General features: G+C 47.2%; 5 protein-coding genes across 5 annotated transcripts; 3 read left to right on the top strand and 2 right to left on the bottom strand.

The window, feature by feature from the left end:
- Positions 1-722: 722 nt before the first annotated feature.
- BC939DRAFT_392943 (Dos2-interacting transcription regulator of RNA-Pol-II-domain-containing protein) lies at positions 723-4,600 on the bottom strand (the record flags this gene model as incomplete). The annotated part of the gene is made up of 14 exons (XM_051552061.1): positions 723-932; positions 1,021-1,440; positions 1,540-1,723; positions 1,821-2,315; positions 2,407-2,632; positions 2,718-2,879; positions 2,966-3,188; positions 3,281-3,379; positions 3,487-3,675; positions 3,757-3,896; positions 3,973-4,067; positions 4,162-4,294; positions 4,385-4,420; positions 4,534-4,600. Coding segments are annotated over 14 exons (2,679 nt in total), but the record flags the coding sequence as incomplete, so codon positions are not given.
- Positions 4,601-5,313: 713 nt separating this feature from the next.
- BC939DRAFT_440000 (beta-lactamase-like protein) lies at positions 5,314-6,459 on the top strand. Its single transcript, XM_051554025.1, has 2 exons — positions 5,314-5,931; positions 6,042-6,459. Exons 1-2 carry the CDS (start codon positions 5,388-5,390, stop codon positions 6,311-6,313), a joined length of 816 nt encoding a protein of 271 aa, XP_051416038.1. The 5' UTR covers positions 5,314-5,387; the 3' UTR covers positions 6,314-6,459.
- Positions 6,460-8,481: 2,022 nt separating this feature from the next.
- On the top strand, positions 8,482-10,478 carry BC939DRAFT_439999 (uncharacterized protein). Its single transcript, XM_051554024.1, has 2 exons — positions 8,482-9,830; positions 9,925-10,478. The coding sequence occupies exons 1-2, from the start codon at positions 8,778-8,780 to the stop codon at positions 10,390-10,392; spliced, it is 1,521 nt and encodes a 506-aa protein (XP_051416037.1). The 5' UTR covers positions 8,482-8,777; the 3' UTR covers positions 10,393-10,478.
- A 211-nt stretch (positions 10,479-10,689) lies between these two features.
- BC939DRAFT_525792 (uncharacterized protein) lies at positions 10,690-12,176 on the bottom strand. Its single transcript, XM_051561331.1, has 2 exons — positions 11,788-12,176; positions 10,690-11,690 (listed from the first exon to the last, which is right to left on the bottom strand). The coding sequence occupies exons 1-2, from the start codon at positions 12,098-12,100 to the stop codon at positions 10,744-10,746; spliced, it is 1,260 nt and encodes a 419-aa protein (XP_051416036.1). The 5' UTR covers positions 12,101-12,176; the 3' UTR covers positions 10,690-10,743.
- A 1,045-nt stretch (positions 12,177-13,221) lies between these two features.
- BC939DRAFT_499730 (uncharacterized protein) lies at positions 13,222-14,662 on the top strand (the record flags this gene model as incomplete). Its single annotated transcript, XM_051559973.1, has 2 exons — positions 13,222-13,722; positions 13,799-14,662. 2 exons carry the CDS (start codon positions 13,222-13,224, stop codon positions 14,660-14,662), a joined length of 1,365 nt encoding a protein of 454 aa, XP_051416035.1.
- Between the last annotated feature and the right edge of the window lie 1,992 nt (positions 14,663-16,654).

Genomic DNA, 16,654 nt, shown 5'->3' with positions numbered 1-16,654 from the left:
AGCCCGCGTATGCCAAGCGCAGCTACAGGATCAGAAGAGGCCGACAAATACAAAGGCCAGAAGCGTCAAACGCCAGCAGACCCCGGCCCATCAGTCACCACATACAAATTACAGTAGGAGCCGCGAGGACATCGCTAGAGCAACACGATTTATTGGGTTTGAAAGCTCCATGAACAATTTGTAAGTTACAGCCATTCTGTCTTTGCTTGCTTTGCTTGTTGTATTAATGATATGCGTATTCCTCTGAAATGGACGCAGATGCTACTAGTATAACAATAATAAAACACTTTTTCATGTTGTTTTAGGCGCTTGCAATGCTTCCATTCAATGTGAACCACTGACTTCTGCACTCAACTGCTTCACGTCTAACAAGTCGCTTGCGATCATCCAGGGACTTTTCCAGCTCCTTCAAAACCTGTGCCTTGTAAGGTCGAAGGGCAGGGAAGGGTAGCGATTTGGGCAGAGCGGCCAAGCACCTGAGTGCTGCGATCCTGACCTTCATAGTATTGGCAGGATCTGAGGTATTCGTCAAGCTAATCAGAAGTGGTGCCAGCGTCGCCAAATGATCTGCCATCAATCCTGGTGCATCCTTGGTGATAATCTGGAAGGTTTCAATGGTCGAGGCCTTGAGATTAGGGTCTGGGAAGGATAGTGAGTGGACCAGCATTGGCAACAGCTAAAAAAAAAAAAAAAAAAAAAAGGGACAGTGGGAATGAACAGCGTTAAGCATATGATCTAAAGGCTGAGAAGGGAAAAAGCAGAAGCTGAATACTTACAGGTGGAAGTTCAGTCAGCAACACTTGCTTGGGAATATTTCGGAGGACGTGCGAGAGTGCCACCAAGAAATTATGGCGCACTTCATCGGCCGAGTTCTCAAAGCCCTTGACCAGCACAGGGATGCAGTGGTTGAAGAACCGTTGCTTGTACAAAAGCTGCATGTGACACCATAGAATTGGGTTGACAATTAGATTCAAGTTCATTAGCAAATATCACTAGGATGCGCAGCAGTGATAACCATACCCGAATCACAGCAAAGGTTTCCTTTGTCAAGACATCCCGCTGTTCGCCAATGACCACGTTAAATCCGTCGGCAGCAATCTTGCCAAGACGGGGCGCCGAAAACACATTCATCAGCTCTCCTGCCATGTCATATCCAATTGCGTTCGTACTCAGCACCATGGCCTTGGTGATCCAAATGTACATGGTCAGTGCAGCCTCCCTCTCTTCATACGAAGTCTGCTCCTGACGAATCCTGCTATGTAACTCCGGAATCAATGTGTGGCTAATAAATTCCTGCAATACATTGCCCTTGTTAAACTTGTTCAGGATGGTAGCCGCAGATTTTGAGAGAGCTGTGCGCTGGGTGGCGTTGGGTGTTCTGATAGCAACCTCCACCAATAACCCAATGAAATGCTGCAAGTTTTCGACGGGAATAGTGGTCTACAATTTTGGTATAGTAGATGGTGTGAGCTCTACAATGTCCTGCAGAGGCAACATAGGCCTGTACATTCTCTGTTTATGAGCAAGATCTAGCCCTACCTGCTGGCGGCATCCATCGATAACAGTGGCGAACAAGACACAGGCGTTCTGTTGTGAAACTCTTGCGTCAAAACGCAGAGGCGTGAAGGGTACTTGCTGGATGCCCTCTTCGTACTTGGGCAGCGCCGACAGATCTCCGTCCACGAAAATGCTAAAGATCGCCTTAAAAAATTCGTTTTGCGCACTATCGCAGTAACAAAATAAAAACAATGATGTAGGTGAATATCTGCGCTCTAAGATGGTTTGACTTTACGGAGCCAACGCTTTTCTAGCATTCATACCTGGAGTCGACGTGGATCATGATAACACGAGTTATCCCTGCGACAGTCTCCTGGATCTCAGAGTTCTTCATGATGTGATCGGCATCGTCAGCGCTTACAGTGGGGAAGATGCACATACCAATCAGTTGTGGCACAAGCTGGTACAGGTATTGAGGAAGATCAATGTGACCTTTCTCTGCTTTTGTTCGGAGCAGGACTAACAGTGCTGTGAGCAAGCTGAGGGGATAAGTGGGGCTAGAGCTACTGAGATCACGAGAGACGAGGTCGATTTTTTCCAGGATCTGAGGAACGATATCCGCGAACAGTGCTGGCTCCAGGCCAATCTTTGTGATGGCGTTCAAGATATACTCGGGGCTCTTTTTCTGGACCACCGTATCCACATCCATGTCGTTCTGAGAAGTAGGGAGCATTTCAAACAAAGCTGGCAGTGCCATTGATCGAACGACGCCAGGCATAATCGATGACAGGGATGCCAAGGAGCTCAACGCGGTTTCCCTGTATGTGCACGGTTGTTTTCATGTTAAAAGATTGCGGTAATGCAAGCGAAATAGTTAAGTTAAAACGTGCAAATAAGACATTAACTTACTGGAGTTCAACATCTGGATCCTCAAGGACAATACGAACAAAGTACTGAACAGCGTATGATATCTCTGTCTCTGACAAGAATTCGCGAAGCAAAATCATTCCATGAAGACCTTTGACGCCCGCTAATCTCAGCGCATTGTATTCGTTCGACGACATGATGGCGTTTGTAAACAACTCAAAGAAACGGTCCTTAAAGGTGAGAAGAGGTGTAACAAAATCCGTGTCGTCTATAGCACGAGGGGAATGCTGGTGTTAAAATCTGAAAAAATAGACAATGCAGGCCTTGATGAACACAACAATTTCAAGACATACGTTCATTTGGCTGTCCAGCAGACCCATAGAGCATTTTGCTTGCATCCAAAAAGTCGATGAGCACATCCAGCAGCGCCTTTTTCCTGGTTGACTGCTCGCTCGATGTGTATTGCGAGAGAAGTGTTGGGATCGTAGCCAAGGTGATAAAAGTACAGGCGGGATCTAAGATCGAGTACCACAAAGTCATGTTCAGTTCTTGTTTCCGGCGCGCCTTCTCGAAATTTTGCATGCTTCGAGTCCTCACGTACCTGATGCCATGGCGCATGCCTTCAAAATCTTTCCACTCGGCTTGGCCAGCTTGAGCTCTGGTTTTTGGAGTTGTGTCATGCAGTCCGTGATAATGGGTCGCAAGAACTTTTCTACAGGATCGTTTGACCCACCCATACTAACACCCATCGAAAGCTCTGTTGTAATGGTCTGTAAGGTGTTCAATGCTACTTGCTCAAGGTCATCTCCTGTGGCATGAAAGATCTAAGTTTAAGTCAAGAATAGCCGTGTTTGATAGTCATTCCTCTCAAATCCTAATATCTGGAATGCTCCTGTCAGTAAAAACGATACCATACCTCGTTCTGCAATCCGCTCCATAACTCCTCTGCATATGGCGTGAGTGCAGAGGATCCATAGACAGGCGCACACGCAGCCAGGGTCTCCATAGAATCTTTCTATTAGGTTCCTCGCAAAAGTTCGCAATTTAAGGTTCAGTTCCTGCACGATAAAGGATCGGGTCGTTTAATGACTAAGCGCAGTTCCAATCTGATCTATACATTACCTTTGCGCTTCCAGAACTGGAGGAGAGCTTCTCGAGAAGCAATGGCAATGCAAACTTGGCAAAGTAGGGTGTAGATGAGAGACATTCGCGCAAGCCGATCTTCAAGTGCTCCGAGGTGATACCATAGGGATCATCTGGAGGCGGTCTGAACGTGATTGGAAAGTAACAGAATGTCACCTCGAACAAGTCCTATAAAAAGTATAACACTTTATGATTAGGTCATTCAGGGTTTCAGGCACTTCGAGTGATCCACGCCAGGTGCTAACCCACCTCCACATGCTGAGCGATATCGAATTCCTGGATTATCTTTTTGATAAGTGTGAACGCCAGCAGCAAGTTTCGAGGATCCTTTTCTCCGTCAAGGCATTGGATAAATCCAAATACAAAGTCGGACGACATAGATCGAAGGCCTAACCATGCCGGTTGAGAAATGTCAGTCTAGCTCAATGCGATTTACAACCATATATGAATGAGAGAGGAACTTACTTTGAGTATGTCTGTTGATCACCGAATCGAACAGCAAAAAGACGTAGTGGCGAGCAGTTTGCTGGTATGTTTGTACGTTGACAAGGGCAAGAATCCTAAAAAAAAAAAAGAGCGGACGGGTTGAATTTAGCACTGGTAGACAAATAGCGGTACTTTCCTTCAAAGACGGTTCGGGGAAAAAATACTCACGCTTTAACGGCCTTGTCGCAGTCTGCGCCTGTAAACTTGTCGAATTTAGAAAGGGCAAGCAGGCCCTTCAAGAGCTCAGGAACACAGGCTTGATCTGTCAAGCGATCGCAGTAAAACTCAACAAGAACACTGACTGAAGTCGTATACTAATGTGAGCATACAATGTCTCAGCGATCTAGCAGCACTTGCCCTTACATGTAGTATGTTTTACAGAAGTTCTTACCAGCGCTTGCATTGACCTTCGATTGATCCAAAGTGGCTAGGGTTGTAGACAACAGGGCGGTTGCTAAAGAAGGATTCAAGTGCGTTGATAATGTCAATGATTTACTTCTGCGGTGTCAGCGCAGGCTTCAAAGTGCTCGTTCTTGTTACCCTTCGAACGAATAAAGGCCTCATCGCTTGTCAGATATTCCCCGAGCCCCTGGACAAGGCTAAGCAGCTTTGCGGGGCTGATTCCAACATCTAACGAAGAGCAATTGGACGCGAGTATGAGGGTATTAGATGGATTGCGATATATGCCCAATGACCGTCTTGTTGACGATTACTGTCGCACCCTTGACAATGTCCTGGATAGCGGCGTCTGCCTGCTCCTGTGAGTCCGTCTGAGCAAGAATGTAGGTTGAGATCAGCCTGTCCATGGTTGATTACTTGGTCTGATCCAGCTTTGATGGCAAGTTAGGAATCAGAATGGGGGAAAAGGAAGAGGGCCACGAAAGAGGGTTGTCTCCAGAGATAAAAAAATGGCCCAGGTTCTGATTGGTTGTGTCATGTGCTGCGAACTGTTATCAGATCGTGAAGTCTCGCCGTAGATTTCTAGCTCTGTAGTCCAGCGCCATATGCATACCCATATCCATGTCCATACCCGCGCTTATATCCGCGTTTATATCCATACCATATCCATACTATGTCCTTGGCCCACGTTGACATCGCCAAGTCACCTTCGCAGTGCCAAATGCATAAAGAAATGATTGCGTTGATCTCGATTGCGTGCAGCAGGGCTGCCGACGCGCTTCGCCAAATGCGAAACTGAAAAAGGAAGTTTTTGTGAGTGCGCAGATGGTTGCATACATTTGGCGGCGGGTGAGTCTGAGGGGAAAAGGCCATATAAAAAGGACGAGAGAAACTTGCGTGCCTACTCTCGTCTCATTCTCTCTACTCATCTCATTTCGTCTTTTCGACATCTTGTCTGCACTCCAACCGATCAATCCCATTCACCTCAACCACGCATGTACGACCTCCCTGACCTGAACCGTTTCGTCGAAGTCCGCCCTGGACTCTTCAGATGCACCATTATCTGGAACATTAATAAATTCGTTGACGTCCCCGTCGCTACCTTCCTGGTTCGATGCGATTCTCTCGATCAGGGAACGAACCCTGCTCATGACTGGCTGCTGGTCGACTCTGGCGCTCCCATGCAGGTCGAAACCCTACTGAAGGCCATTGCCGGTGTCCTGACCCACGAGAAGGACACCCTGCGTTACATCTGTATCACCCATGCCCACATTGATCACACTGGCGCCACACCAGCCCTGCTCCAGAAGTACCCCGAATGCAAGGCCGTCATCCATGTTGAGGAGAAACCCTTTATCTGTGAGGGCAAGTCTTTACGGTCCTGCTCAAGTGATACTTGGTCCTATACATTGTTCAAGCCCTTTTCACACGAAGCTGATGTGAGGTTGCCTGAGGATCGAACTGTGACCCTTCGCGATGGGGACCAATGGGAGTTTGATCATATCCTCCAGTTTGTAGAGACACATGGCCACACACCTGGTAAGAAAGCTGAGGAGACTACCGTCCATGCCTCTTAACAAGCATGAAAGATTCGGTATCGCTGTATTGCGCTGACTATGCCACATGTATTTCACGCAACTGAATGCTAGGCTCGGCTTCATACATCCACATCCCGACCCGCTCGATCATGGTGGGCGATGCCATCATGAACATTGCTGCAAACCCATGGTGGTCCAAGGTGCCCTGTATTTCTGGACCCATGGCCATTTCAACATGTCACTGGGGCAATGCCATGAAGGCTATCGACAAGATCCTGACGCTCAAGGACAAGGTCGATACCGTCTTCCCCGCCCACGATTTTAACACTGATGGAATCCATATTGACCAAATCTGCGAATTCCGCAAACCATCCAGCCTGTAAAGAAAGGTCGACAGAAACAAGGGGATCTCGTCACTTGCTACAGAACACATACTATCAGGAGCATGTGCATTCGATCAGGATACCCGTGCACCAGGCATTTGATAGTAATCTCAGAATGAAATAAACATACTTTTTTTTTGCAGCGACCTCATACTCACAAGACGCTTGTTACACGACCACAGTGAAGAAATGACATGTTTCTCATGTGCCCAAGATTACAACTTGACGCCCAAGTGCTGGGGACCCGGCGGCATTTGATACCCGTAAACAGCAAAGAGTGCCAAATGGCGCGAAAGACCTGTGGCATAATCATCGTCATCGTTGTCAACGTCGCGATACATCGCTACATCACTACTATCATGAGCCGTGGCTGATATCCATCCGAACACAACTATCAAATGTCAAATGTCAATCGCAAAGATAGCACGCAGTTTTCATCATCAGCACAAAGGTACATGAATATGTTCTTGTACAGCGCCGGAATTCTCCAGCAATTGTTTGTTGTATGCCGACTAATGTTTCTTCAACAACAACAAAGGAGGGTTCATAAAGCCTGGGTACTAATACTATTTGGGATTGGGATGCACCGCTGGAAAATGAAAAAAAGTGAGTTCAACGGTCAAGCACGTACGTTTCACATGCAGCTGAGAGCACCAGCCTCCAATTCTGGTCAGTGCCACATCCAGAGTTCCCTTTCTCTTGGTTCCCATCTCGATTTTTTTTAATGAGAGCCCCGTTACATGTTCCGTGGACTGATAATCCTCTGTTTATCTGCACTATTTCTATTATTTCTTTGTTTTTGTTGTCGGTGATGCATGCTGTGCATTAAATGAAATATTTAATGACATTATACATTATTCAAGTTAACGCCGAAGATAACAGCGATACGCTCACAGGAACCGTTAACGGTCGCTAAATCTAGCTAACCTTAAACTTAAGGAGCTGTTAACTTCTTGGACCATTTAAGCGCATTCCTGCCATTAATGCATGTAGGACATAGCACTTTAGTGATGAGGTACAATAGACATACATCTACAATCGAATAATGGTTCATTCCGAGTAGGACTCTGAATTCCTGACGCCTCCTCCGTTCTCTGCGTCGTCATGTACCCATTTCCTCCGAGAAAGACCCCGCCGGAAGAGCGACGGATGGTCGAGACCGCAATCCAAGACCATGTTGACGTGCAGAAGCGCCGATAGCACATCTTTAGTGCATGAAACAAGAAGGAACAATCGCAGTTGACAATGAACTTAGTTGATCGGCATAGAAGGATGCCAGCTCGAGCTCCAATGATAGCCAGCGGACACATGTATGGCTCTTAGCCATGGCTGATGGGGAACTGTTCTTAGCTGACTTGGGAGACATGTTTGTATAAGGATTCGCCTTGTATCTTTCATGAGGCAACGCATCAATTTCGATGGGTTCGCGTATTCTCCTTATCAGAGCACCTGCGCCCAACTGTATCTTTTCAGGCTAGGTTAATGCAAGTATCAGGCGTAATTCTCTCCACTCTCAGACGTAGCACCCCATCCGCGCCGAGGACTCATCCTGACGACACTTTTATCTGAGCGGGAAATCACGCGGGCGTACGTCTTTGTGCTGCGTAAATTATCTATTGTACCTTCGTAGAACCCAGCTTCACATTCTCGCCCAAAGCTGATGACCTAACAAGATATGAAGGCATGATGTTAGTTAACAAATAATACGTCGGTTAACGAGCGCGAGGAACCACCATCTAATAAAAGAGCAAACGAGGGATGTGCATGTGAGATTGGACAATGGAGCGCGAAGCAAATGAATGGACACAAAGAAACAATGGGCCATGCTTTTGTCTGCGGCTGACTTTAACGCGAAAGATTTAAGCAAAATAACGGGTGTTGATAATTTAACGTAACAAGGGTCCGCAGACAATTCGATAAACCAATTCAATTGAGAAGGAATAAACAGTGGTCTTATCAGTATTACTTAAAAGTATCTAATAGAGCGCACCATATTGTTTTCTTCGCTGCCGGCTCCTTCGTACCTCAGTCTGATGTATGTTCATCATCATCAGCGTCTTCCCCTTCCGGACAGCTCCCGAGGAAGACAGAGGCGCAAAATTAGTATCAAACAAACAGGCCGAAGCCGATCAGCTCGTACGAGGGATGGAACTTAGCGGGATGAATGTGTTTGTTCAGCTCTGCTGCGAGCGCTTTACAAGGATCTTCCCTACTTGTTTCCTCATCCTTCTCCTCTTCCTTCCCGTTCCATCCTCTCTTGCTCTCAGCTTATCGCTAACTCGGTCTCCATCTCTTGTAGCCAAGGCGCGCCAACTCTACTGCGATAAGCGAACTATCCCCAGTCGTCCAGGCACAAGACACCTATTTTTCATTGGATATACACCTGTCTCTCAACCATCTAAGGACCTACACCGATTTTCCAGTTGCACTCGTCAACGCCAAAACACCTACCCTCGCATACATCATGACGACCGCCATGTTCAAGACTGGAATGAACAGGGCCCTTCTCAACAGGGACTTCTTCCAGGTCATCCTTGACCGTGCCTATGGCCCAAATACTGCCCTGACGACGCAATGGTCCGAGCAGGAACTTGATTCATCCTCAAGCATTCTCAGTAACATCAGCTCTGGCAACGCCGATGGAGACGAGGACGAGGACGACTTTAGTAGAGATATCCCTTCATCTACATCACCGACAGATGGTTTCACTCAGACAACAGACAAAGCAGAGGAGCCATGTCCGATGAATGACATGACAGGACACTTTTTATACAAAATCGAATACAGCGCTGTATCCTTCACCTCTTCGACACCATCAAATCTACTGCAGGACCATCCATCCGATAACCGGTTGTCAGGGTCCTTCTCCATCTCGGCAACCAGTCGCACGGAGCCACAGCCGCTGGCAGGGGGCCAGCTCTGGATTGTCATCAAGTCCAAGCCCATCGACACTGCCCTGATCGAACTGACCAATATCATGGCGCAGCTTCAGGGTGGTGAATTCGCAGAGGAGTACGATCAGGTCAAGGACCTCACTGGGTTCCGTAACAGCCACATCCGCGAGATCGAGCTCGCAGAGTTGTCATGGAAATTCGGCGGTGCCATGGCGAGGATCTCAACCAAGGTTTACAACGTCCTGCGAAACGACTCGCAGCAGCTGTACGCACTTTGCCTCGAATACCTCGACCCAGCCATGGGCAACATCACCCACATGAACAGCACAGATCTTGCCCCCGCAATCTGGGCACCTGACGATATTCACTTGGCGCTGCGGGACCTGGCCTCGTTCCATGCACAGTTCCTGGGGGAGGAAGACAGGTTGCTGAAGATGAGCTTTCTCGAGAACCCAACACGAGCCATGATGGGAGTATTGAGACCTGCGTACGAGGCCATGGTCAGGACAAACCACATGAACGAGCCAGGGTTGTTCTCTGAGTTTATGTCGCAAAGCATATTGGACTATTTGGCGCATTCAGATGAGTACTGGGCCATCCTCGAGAAGAGCCCAAGGACTTTGGTAGGTACAACGATGGCTTTCGGTTTGATCTAGTTCAATAACGCGTGCTTTGCAACTAGGTATTCACTCTTTATTTTTTTAATGATCTCTGTAGGTTCATGGCGACTTTAATACCCGCAACATTTGCCTGCGGTTCGATCCAAGTACCGGAGCCCAAACACTCTGCGCTTATGATTGGGAGTTGGCATGCTGCCACGTTCCACAGAGAGATGTGGTGGAATTTCTCTCGTTCGTGCTTCCGCCAGGCTCTGGCGAATGGGCGCATTACATTGAATACCACCGTCTGGCCCTCAAAGCAACTATGGAAAGACAGCAAAAATTGACTTTTCCGAATTCCTCACGTCAATTCGCCAACCTTTCTTCTCCACAAGAGTACATGGAAGTGGCTAAAATTGCTTTGATGGATTTCGCATCTCTCAGGGTGGCCATGTATGGTATCTCTAACTCGTTCAAGAAAATCGATTGGTTGCCACGTATCCTGAGCTCAGTCGAAGAACAGGTGAAGAGAATGGGACCTCTTCGTCGTGCCCAAGATAGAGTACACCACGAATCCAAGCTCTAACGACCGTACGACATTGTAATTTCGCATTTTAAACTTGATGCATTTGAATAATAATAAACACAACTCACTTGAGTGACAGCCATCAATTAATGCAAGGAAGTGTAAATTACTAGTGCGTTGCAGAGAGGGAGCCTTCGTAAGAGGCAGAAAAAATTGCTGTTTATAACACTATGCTCTCCTGACTTAAAAAATAACCAAGAGAACGACCAAGAAAATGGCCAAGAACATGAGAAAGAAAAGACGAAAGAAAAAAAAATGTGCGAGGCGTGATTACAAATCGAAAACTATCAGATTGGTGTCGTAAAGGTATTATGGGTTCATATTTATTTGATTACGACATTGGGAGGATGTCTACTCTTTAAGAATGGTCTCGATGACAAAGCGACGATAAAAGTACGTGCGGTCCTTAGCAGTGGCAGCGTCTGAAAGATCGATCTCGGAGCGGATCAAGTGCTTGAGCTCCTCTGGCCTCTCTCTGGGGACAAATAAGTTCCAGTAGCAGATGCGCGCGTCCTTGGTGCCCTTGTTGTGAATGGCCGTCAAGAAGGTTTTGAACAGATCCTCATCCATCCACTCAAAGATGTCAGAGAGGTTATAGCCATCGAAGCGGCCGCTCTCCTCCGACTCAAGGTACTTAAGCACATCCGCGCGGACTAGCTTGACGCGATCAATCCTTGACCGGATGATCTCATAATTCTCCTTGGCCAAGTAATCCGGAAGAGCGTTCTTGCCACTCTGCTGACCTGTAAATACGTATTCCGCATAGTAGTTGTCCCAGATTGGGATGTTACGAACACCATTGCTGATCTTTCCGAGCAAGAAGGCACCAACATCGAGGCGGACATGTTCAAAGAATTTGGGATCGCGACCGAGATGGCCCAGGGACATCTGACCAAAGAAGGTGCGTGCACCGGCTCTCCAGATCCAGGTGTTCCAGACAGAGTCGAAGAATTTAATCTGTTTGGCCTGATCCTGACTGTCGAGAAGCGTGCGGGTCGTGGATTTGTAGTGGGCCAGGGGCAGGATGTACTTGCGGTAGAGCCCAAAGAACTTTTCGAGGCGGCCGATGTGAATGATCTTATCGCGGATCAGATCCAAGTTCTGGTCCCAGTACTGTCGATACTCGTCGTTCGTCAGCGCAGGACGGACCTTGTCCTGATAAAGAGCGACACGGTCCTCGGGACTAATGCTCTTGCCATCGAATTCAAATCCGAGAAGCTGGGTGAATTCATTGTAGTCCAGAGTCTTGTAGGCTGCAATCTTTAGTGCGCACAAGGCCAGCTGTGCAGGACTGAAATCTAGATTTGGAGGGAGCGAAACAATTTTTTGGATGAGCATATGAACGATCAGACTGGGTGCGGATCAGATCCGAATTCATAACACTGCAACACTTACCAATGGCAACAACTTCACGGGCATCGTCTAATAAGAGTGCGAACGCATTATCACCAGCGGAGGCGATACTCAGGACACGGCTCTGGGGCTTGAGGCGAAGGCCTTGACGGAGAAGACGAGTGTCTTCCCAGACCTGGGAATATCGGATCTTTGAGAAGTCGACTGTGGCTTCGACAGTGGTTCCCTTACTGGAGGTAACAGCCTTGCGGCCGAGGGACCCATGATAAAACTGGATGAGTGAAGAAAAGAGACGGATGTGAAGAGGGAGGGCCTCTGGTGTAGTTGCAGTGTTGGCTGATACTGTTGAGGTCATGTCTTGAAATTGTGTACGTATGTTTTTCTTTCGTTGGTGTAGAATGGGCGCGGTTTCTTGTGCTGTTTAATTATGGACTCGAGACTGAGAGAAAGAAGAGATGGGAGAAGACGTTCCTTTTAATGGATTTACAAATTGTTGTGGGCTTTGAGTGGCCGTTCACTAAACTTCACTCCAAAGGTATATCGCGCGTGCAATGGAAAAAAAAAATAGTACAAAGTTCATCATGGTCAACCCTCACATGCTCTCCATCCTTGCTCGTGCATTGAGCGGAGTGAAGGGGATGCTGTACTGTATTGGATTGCAATGAATCCATTGGGATAATGATGTCGGCGGTGTAGCGGTGTATTTGTCTATGCCATGGTTCATCATCTGTCGACGTGAGCGTCGGGCCGATTGTCGTTGTGGATGACTTAGAGGATTGTGTAAACTCTAAAGAATGCTGCGCTCATCTTAAGTTAATCTAATAAAAGGAATTGCGTGGCATGCGTCTCAATGAATTAATGAGAGTAATCCAAACACGGACACAGACTGAATGCGTAACAGAGTATAGACATGCTAATTACGGAGCCTGCCAATCTCTCCAGACCTACAAACCTACAAACAAGCACAAGATACATGTACACACATCATCGTAATATAACGCAACCTCCCCCCCCCTTCTCTCTCTCTGAAAGACATCGGGCATTCGTTCCACATTCACGGCCGCAGACAATCTCAGCCGTTCTTTTTCACCTTCTACTTCTTTTTAAACTTCTCCGTCCCTTTCCCCCTCCTCTGCATATCTGCATCATCAATTTCCCAGCGCTACTGGCCCATCAAAAGTAGAATCGCCCATTCTTTATCTCTTATTGCAACATTGGTTTCTTCCGCGCTATTCAAGACCCTGCCTCTACCCGGAAAAACATTACCACTACTATAACGCCTGCTCATACACTACAGCACTATCCATACCCAGATTCTCTTTTCATCTCTACCTCTTCACGAACAATACAACACCAATCTCCGCATAACGACACTCCTCTCGGCTATAGCTCCTTTCTTCACTATCCAAGTTTCGCCGCGATACCTGCACGCTGCATCGAGAATTATCTTTTAACGCATCCCACACATCTACAAACATGCTGACCAACTTTGACACCATCACCAACGAGCATCACGGGCGGGTATCCTCACCCTTGCCCATGTCCGCCGTGTATAACAAGGAGCACTTCATTTCCCAGTTCATCTCCCTCCACCACGAAAGCACACAGCCAACAATGATCCACCAGCTTCTTAGCGCAGGGTTGCCCCACACCTTTTCAGAGTTCTGGATTCTCTATGACGATTACAATCGACCTGTTGCATGTGTCGGCGCTAACACTGTCATCTCAAACATTTCCGCGGGCTACATCGGCCTCTTTGAGGCCAAAACCGAGCAAGCTGGAACAGCCGTACTCAAGGCAGCGACTGAATGGTTGAAACGAGGAGGCCTAAACGAGTTCGAACCGGTCCATCAGATCATTGGACCAGTCAACATGACAACTTGGCTGCAGTATCGACTTCGGGTCGACACCGATCCGCAGCCCTCAATGTCGTTCGAGCCCAGACATCCAGAGTTCTACCAGGCGTGCTTTGCGCAGGTAATAAAGTGTTCTCATTTTTGCACATAAACTCTTTTTTCAGACCGAGATTTTTATATTATTGTTGTTATTGTAGGCCGGCTTCACCAAGGCTGCGGACTATTACTCAGCCTTCTTTGACATGGACCAGCTACTCGAAAACTATTACAAATATGTCCATGGCGATACTCTCGAAAAGCTAGGACTTCTTCTGCAGCCATGGAATACATTGGATTTTCCTGCATCGCTCAATCCCGAGAGACACCCTGACCTTACGCCTCAAGACAACGTCGCAAAGCGCGTTTACGACCTCAGCCTTGAGCTGTTCCGAGGAAAAGAATTCTTTGACGACACCTTCTCTCGAATGAACCACCGCCAGGTTGTCTTGAACGATATGATCTCGCGTCCTGAAGTCGACAACGCCTCTTTGATGGATCTCTCAACATTTGTGGTTGACTCGATGACGGGAGAGGATATCGGGTACGTGGCTTGCTGGGTCGAGAACAATGAAACCCTGGTCATCAAGACACTTGGCTTTCTATCCAAGGCCAGAAAGACCAAGGCGTTTGCAGTCAGCATCCTGGAGATAGCACAGAGAGCCAAGGATCGTTGGGCTTGCACCAAAGTCGTATGCGCCCTCATGAACAGCAATACTGTGCTTTCGGCGGAAAGGGTTGCAGGAAAGAGCCTACGACACGTCTATCGGCTCTACATTCACCAACAACCCAAGCCAACAATGGTTCGCCAAAGCAACCAGGAAAGTTATCACGGACACATTCAGGATGAACGGCGCCTGCAGGACAAACTCCCTCTAATTCAATCGACGGTAGCCGCATTCACATCCACATCTCCGACTTCAGCACTAGTGAATGCCGAGCCAAGGTCGAGCCATCTAGAAGCGAAGCAGCGGCTAAAGGATATTGCTCAACGGTCGAGAGGTCGAGCTACGGCCCGCCTTTAATGACTTTAATGACTTTAATGACTTTAATGACTTTAGTGTCACCCTCTAATGAAAATGATGACGACCTTTCATACACGCTATACGTAAATACTACAACAAAAACCACACTGTTACAAATAAACAAAGCATGATTCCCGGTGTATTAGTTCAGCTTTCCCTTTATATGAACCCTGTAATATATACTTTGTTTGTTTTGTGGAGAGGACAGACTGGGTACAGAACAGCGGAGCGGTTGCAATGACAAAGATTATTTTCGAGTGGGCTCACCTCCTTTCTTCCATGGACAGAATTCATGGTTCTCTGCCGTATCCATCACCCTCTCCTCCCTCTTGCATGGAGCTCATATAGACAGTCAAAAGAAACGTTCCATGCGTGGTACATTGGTTGTTCATGGACGCCACCAAATTAAAGTGGAGGGCGCGCACGACCCACTGCGCCTTGAAATGCGGCAAAACGGCGAGCGCACGAAGCAACAGGCTCTGATAAAGTTTAGTCCAACCCATTCAAACGCCCAATAGTTGACATGGTACGTGCACAGCACATCCGAAAACAGAAAGCGCCCACTCCCACACTCCCTCTCTTTCCCGCTGAGAATTATGAATCATTAGGCAGTGGGACTGACTGTGGAAATAAAAGGTATGACGCGCGAGAAATTACAGTAGAGAATCGCACATTTCGGTTACCCCGTACAACCTCTTTAGCAATAACAAAGGTTTGAGGCAGTAGAGACCTTAGCCAAACGCCTGTTCGATCGTTGTCCCTTGCTCATCCATACAAGCTCAGCCCAGATTTCAAGAGCCAACCATCTGACTACTTTCCTCGCCTTCGACTGCTGCACACATGCTTGAGCATCTCATAAGGACCTGGACAGCAGTCAATCATGTTACACCAGTAGACAGGGTAACTGAAGAAGCATATGTTTAGCGCGAAAAGTCATCTCTACTTTCCTATCGCGTGCTGCGCGAGACTCGCCATGGGCTGTTTAATAAACAAAGCCCTTTCCGTCTGTCTGTTAAAGCTGAAGCGCACCTTGAAGTGTCAGTCAAGCTTGACAGAAATGTGGGTAAAGGATTTATGTTAAAGTGAATAATAGGATATTATTAATTAATTAGGTCTAGAACATTTGTGTGTATTGTGCACACATTATGAGATACAACGTGGGTAAGGAATAGTAGCTCATTGACGGTCGAGTACCTGAAGTATTGTGCAGTTTATCATGGTGCACTCTTCCATGCTCCTTGCTTAAGCAATTTCCCTAAGGTCTATTTTAACTTGTTCAGCTCTATGAGATAACAGAACCGACATATTCGATGCGAAGTTTGAATGGTCTCACTTTGTGCTGAAGATGCGCTGTTTGAGGGACTGGGTGTTAACTTTCACCTATGGAGCCATTAAGCTAGTTCTTTTCTGTAGGTAGTGGTGGAATATGGAACACTTATTGAATATGCCGAAGGACCTACTCGGCGGTATACAGCAGGATCTAAGACACGCCTTAGATAGTCTCTTTCCGAGTTTTGATTGTACATTAAGCACCATTTCAGGCACCCAAGAGTGACCTAGTCTGTGACGAATACATAAAAAAAAAAGAAAAAGACGCGCCATAACCCATACTTTCTCTTTCTGAACGTGGTGGTCCAGAATTACGGAAAAATCATATTTGGCAACCTAAATGTATCTGTAGTATTGTCCAGCACACCACGTCCTCGCACTGCATGCCGAACTTATCTGTCTCTCTCTCGTCTTTTTTTTTTTTTTTTTTTTTTTTTTGACCCGCTCCCCCTACCCTGCGCGTCTTGAACAAATATGGTTGGGACCCAAAGCCTAAACGCGTTCAGCCTAATGCGCGGACGTGCACTATAAAAACAAGAATAACCCAACGCAAACGTTCTTTATAGGAGGTGTCAGTCGGCTTTTAATAAAAACTTCGTCCATCTTTCTATTACTGCGATTCAGCCCTTATCTTTGACCATAAGAAAATGGTCTGAAAGTAAG

Source organism: Gamsiella multidivaricata (assembly GCF_025024155.1).
Source record: "Gamsiella multidivaricata strain RSA 2152 chromosome Unknown BC939scaffold_8, whole genome shotgun sequence".
Taxonomy (NCBI): domain Eukaryota; kingdom Fungi; phylum Mortierellomycota; class Mortierellomycetes; order Mortierellales; family Mortierellaceae; genus Gamsiella; species Gamsiella multidivaricata.
This window is presented reverse-complemented; position numbering and strand designations above follow the sequence as displayed.

What these genes read in the sequence shown, in the direction of transcription:
- BC939DRAFT_440000 (XM_051554025.1), top strand. Translation starts at nt 5,388, where the DNA reads ATGTACGACCTCCCTGACCTGAACCGTTTCGTCGAAGTCCGCCCTGGA. An exon ending in GACACATGGCCACACACCTG is followed by an intron (nt 5,932 to 6,041) that starts GTAAGAAAGCTG and finishes ACTGAATGCTAG; the next exon opens with GCTCGGCTTCATACATCCAC.
- BC939DRAFT_439999 (XM_051554024.1), top strand. Translation starts at nt 8,778, where the DNA reads ATGACGACCGCCATGTTCAAGACTGGAATGAACAGGGCCCTTCTCAAC. An exon ending in AGAAGAGCCCAAGGACTTTG is followed by an intron (nt 9,831 to 9,924) that starts GTAGGTACAACG and finishes TGATCTCTGTAG; the next exon opens with GTTCATGGCGACTTTAATAC.
- BC939DRAFT_525792 (XM_051561331.1), bottom strand. Translation starts at nt 12,100, where the DNA reads ATGACCTCAACAGTATCAGCCAACACTGCAACTACACCAGAGGCCCTC. An exon ending in CCGTGAAGTTGTTGCCATTG is followed by an intron (nt 11,691 to 11,787) that starts GTAAGTGTTGCA and finishes CTCCAAATCTAG; the next exon opens with ATTTCAGTCCTGCACAGCTG.